This window comes from Haematobia irritans, chromosome 4 (assembly GCF_050003625.1).
Source record: "Haematobia irritans isolate KBUSLIRL chromosome 4, ASM5000362v1, whole genome shotgun sequence".
Classification (NCBI taxonomy): Eukaryota; Metazoa; Arthropoda; class Insecta; order Diptera; family Muscidae; genus Haematobia; species Haematobia irritans.
The window spans coordinates 222020516-222024696 of record NC_134400.1 but is presented as its reverse complement, the minus strand read 5'-3'; the positions used below and the strand labels follow the sequence as shown (position 1 = coordinate 222024696).

General features: G+C 32.7%; 1 protein-coding gene across 1 annotated transcript; it reads right to left on the bottom strand.

The window, feature by feature from the left end:
* Positions 1 to 588: 588 nt before the first annotated feature.
* Positions 589 to 3752, bottom strand: LOC142234189 (uncharacterized). Its single transcript, XM_075305276.1, has 7 exons — positions 3651 to 3752; positions 1679 to 1774; positions 1541 to 1612; positions 1410 to 1472; positions 1181 to 1362; positions 959 to 1112; positions 589 to 891 (listed from the first exon to the last, which is right to left on the bottom strand). The coding sequence occupies exons 1-7, from the start codon at positions 3655 to 3657 to the stop codon at positions 752 to 754; spliced, it is 714 nt and encodes a 237-aa protein (XP_075161391.1). The 5' UTR covers positions 3658 to 3752; the 3' UTR covers positions 589 to 751.
* Positions 3753 to 4181: the final 429 nt, after the last annotated feature.

Genomic DNA, 4181 nt, shown 5'->3' with positions numbered 1-4181 from the left:
GTTGTTAGAGATCACATGCTGACACCATGTACCAAATTTCAGCCGGATCGGATGAAATTGACTTCTCTTAGAGTCCCCGCAGGCCAAATTTGGGGGTCCGTTTATATGGGGGCTATACGTAAAAGTGGACCGATATGGCCCATTTGCAATACCATCCGACCTACATCAATAACAACTACTTGTGCCAAGTTTCAATAGCTTGTTTCGTTCGGAAGTTAGCGTGATTTCAACAGACGGACGGACGGACCGACATGCTCAGACCGACTCAGAATTTCACCACGACCCAGAATATATACTTCTTAGAGCAATCCCAGTAAAAAAATTGTCAAAATGGCAATCGAGTGCGGAATTAAGCAGTTTGCTTCGAACTAATTCCCAACTAACTTGCAGAACCTATTCTTTTTATAAGGGTATGACACTGCCGGAACTAGTTTTACCATACCCATATTTCAAGTTGTTCCAATATTGAAGTAAAGAATGCATTCTAATGTCAGTTCCTGGAATTAGTTATTGAGGTTGGAAAAAGAATTTGTTCCTTTTTTTATAAATTCAATTAGTTCCATCCTTTTCTAAAAAAAGTAATTCCAATTTTTACCACAAGAATGAAGTAGAGTGTTTATTTAAATTTATATTGTTAGAACGATTTATAAAATTATTGTTACGAAAACTAAAAATTAATTAAGTTCACTTATAAAAAAAAAATAAAAATAAATTCATATTTTACATATATTTATAAAGCGGCCTTCTTGTTTTATTCATCGGGCAGGTTTTCCTTTTGTACTTTGTTCTTGAGGCAGTTGGTTTTGAAATGTTTATTTTTGGCGGCTTTTAAGGCATTGCGCAGAGCAACAATAAATTCATACTCAGTGCATCCATCTGCAGTGCTTGCCACTGGAACAAAAATAGAACAAACATAGACTATTAGTCTTTAATTCGCCGTCGTTTAAGGCTTACTTACAAAAGAGAACATCAATAAGTTTTTTGAAATCTAAAAGCCTCTTTTTTCCTTGAATTCCACGGGCGTTGTAATTAAGAATAATATCATTGGAAAAAACATTTGTGATTCCTCTTTGTAACCCTTTGGCTCCTATTACTCTTCTTAGGGTTGATACCTGAAAAGATACATAATATTGATATATATAGTAGCTGTTTTGAATAATATATATATGCTGGTACTTACAAATTCGCTCTTATTATCATCGTTTATCATTTCGTCGATGCTTTTTAATTCATTATCCGACTTAATTGGGAAAAATTCTGCGAATCTTGGAGCTTCAAAATGCGCCTTGAAAGACATTCTTAAACCAACGATGTGCTCGGAAAGAACATTTGTTAGAGCGTTATTCTGGGTTGATATAGTATCTGTAAAAAAATCCTTAAAAACTGGTATACTGGATTCTAGAATGTACCTTTCAAATTAGCGATCGTTGATAAAACTTTAGAATTGAACTCGGATTGTTGAGTTTGAAAATCTATTAAAAGAAAATTTTGATTTCTTTTTGTAAAAATGAGTCCCAAAAATTAAGTACGATATACTTACTTTTAATATTTAATAAAGTTGAGTTTATAGATTCTAGTTTCAAAAGTATTTCGCTTGATTGTGATTGAGATTCTGTAAGGTGGAATAAAATAGTATATAAGAAAATCTTTGACATATGTTATATAAGTAAGAACTCACTTTGTAATTCATTTAAAGAGTTTTTTATTTCATCTAGTTTACTCGAAATTTCCGAATGAGAGTCCCATTTTAATTGTCCTTTAGATTTTGGCTTTGCTAAAATGGGACGAGTTTTGTTAAAAAAAAAAAAACTAATAAAGTTATGTGAAAGAATGTATCAAAGGAATGAGGACCATTTTATCTTTGTATGGAAGTGCCAAAAATTTGTAGTTTACCGTATCAAAAGATAGTTTTTCTGCAGGTCCTAATTCATTTGGATTAACTAAAAAAATTAACAAATCTATTGAGTTCATTGGATTCTTAAAAAAGTTTTCTGTGCGCATAAACTGTTTTCCCATAAATTCACCATTTTCAAAAATTTCTTCAATTAAATAGCATTTATCACTGATGAAACAGACATTATTGGGAGCTGTTTTAGCGTAGTATGACGTATCAGTTCTAAATGAGGCTACATACCCTTCGCGGGTTTTCTTTGGACCAACAATGTTTTTTGTTACACGAACTGGTGCATTTTTAAAATTATTAAATATTTGTTTTCCTATGTGTTTGGGCTTTTTTATCTTTTGTTTCAAAGTTTTCATAAAATTTTCGAAAGGATAAGCTGATATTTCGGTTAGTGATCCGAATTGTTCTACGCATTCCACCAAGTGAAACAAATTATGGACATTATAAGAAACACTCGACTCTCCGTAATATCTAGGGAATGTTTCGACAAACTTCTTAATCATTTTGTCAACAATCGACAGATCTATTTTAAGAGCTTGTGGGCTTGACAGAATTCTGTAGGAACAGTGCAGTAGTAAAAAATGATTATAATTTGCTGGTGGAAGTAAATATTTGAAGACGACAACTCCGGTATATAAGAGAAACATTCGAAATTCAGTCGCTTTCCACTTTCGAATTTCATTGAAATCTCTTGGTTTACGGCTGAATTCCTTTGGAATGTGAGGTGACATTGACAATAGAATTATAGAGGCCTCAGTTTTTTCTCTATTACCTAATTTTAAATTAGTTTGGTTGTCTAACAATAATAATAAAATTTTCTTCATAACTCCTAAGTCCAACATATGCATAGGTTCAATAGGAAATTGGGATATCATTTTGATCCCAATTTCCTCCAAACCTAATTTAAAGCTCTGAGAATATTTTTGGTGAAATTCAATGTCCAATCTATTGGAAAAGCTGTAATCAGACCTTGGAATGCCTTTTTTTAGGCTGTATGTATTTGTGTATCCAATTCGTTTACCAATCTGATGACATTTTGAACAACCCTTAAAAGATGTGTGCCCTTTAATATCTTGCATAAATGAACGTGCGGGTGCGTCACAAATAAAAGCGCGAATGGAAAACTGAATTTTTCTCCCATTGAATTCGATGCCATGCTCTTTGAGTTCTTTAACTTCGTTTAAAAAATAATGTAAAAAGATGTCAACCCGAGAGGGTTTTGAAGGTCCAATATAGCTTCCAATGAGAAAAACATCGAATTCTTTTAAATTGACCACTTTTCCTAATATTGGCCACAACCCCACGTTAGAACTTTTGTACAATGGTAATCCATCGATGCCAATATCCACAAATATTTCAGATATATCAGTATTGCAGGAACATACAATTTTCATGATTTGAGTTCTTAAGCCAATGTGGATATATTCACCAGGATCGACAGTACGGATATAACATTTTTCTGTTTGGGCAGTTAAAGTTTCCACGGACAAAGGCACATCTAGATTCTCTTCCCTTAAAATGGAAAATAATCGCCGACATGAGGCTACTGAGGGTTTGTATTCCAAAACCCAAGATCTGAGCTTTTGGCGAAGGGGAATAGGTGAACAAATTTCATTAATTCTCACAGTCGAATTTTGTTCGACAAATTCATTTTGTAGCGGAATAGTTTTTGCGCACTGGGAAATACACAATAGATCATTCAATTTTTCTTTTTCTTTTTTTAGATTCCTATAATATGTTGACTTACTTGTCATTTTTAAATATTTTTACCTTTTTACTTCACTTTTCCAAATTATTTTTTATGTCTGTACACTAACGCGACAAATTCTTACTGATGTTTAAAGTTCAAACATACTTACTTCTCAAGTACCGTTAACTATGAGTACTTTTGTTGTTGGATGAAGCCACTCTTCCCTTGCATATTCCAACTAGAGTTACCATTTGTAAAATATTAAAACTGCAGTTGGGTTTCTGCTACAATTACCAACATTGGATATCGCAAAGTCATAACGAACCGTAATGACTATAATCCAGAGACACAAAAAGTTTTTTTATTATAATATTTCAATGATTTCAACATACCTATTCAATATTTTTATCAATAAATACAAAATTTCCAAATCTCACAACAAAAAAATCATCCTCATACGTTAAATAGAAAAGACATGGCAATTCTATACTATGGAATTTTACACTCTCACTCTCTTCTATTTGTACGTTACTCTCAATGATTGAGAAAAACATCCCCAAAGTTCACTTTCGTACTCGCTTCTATTTT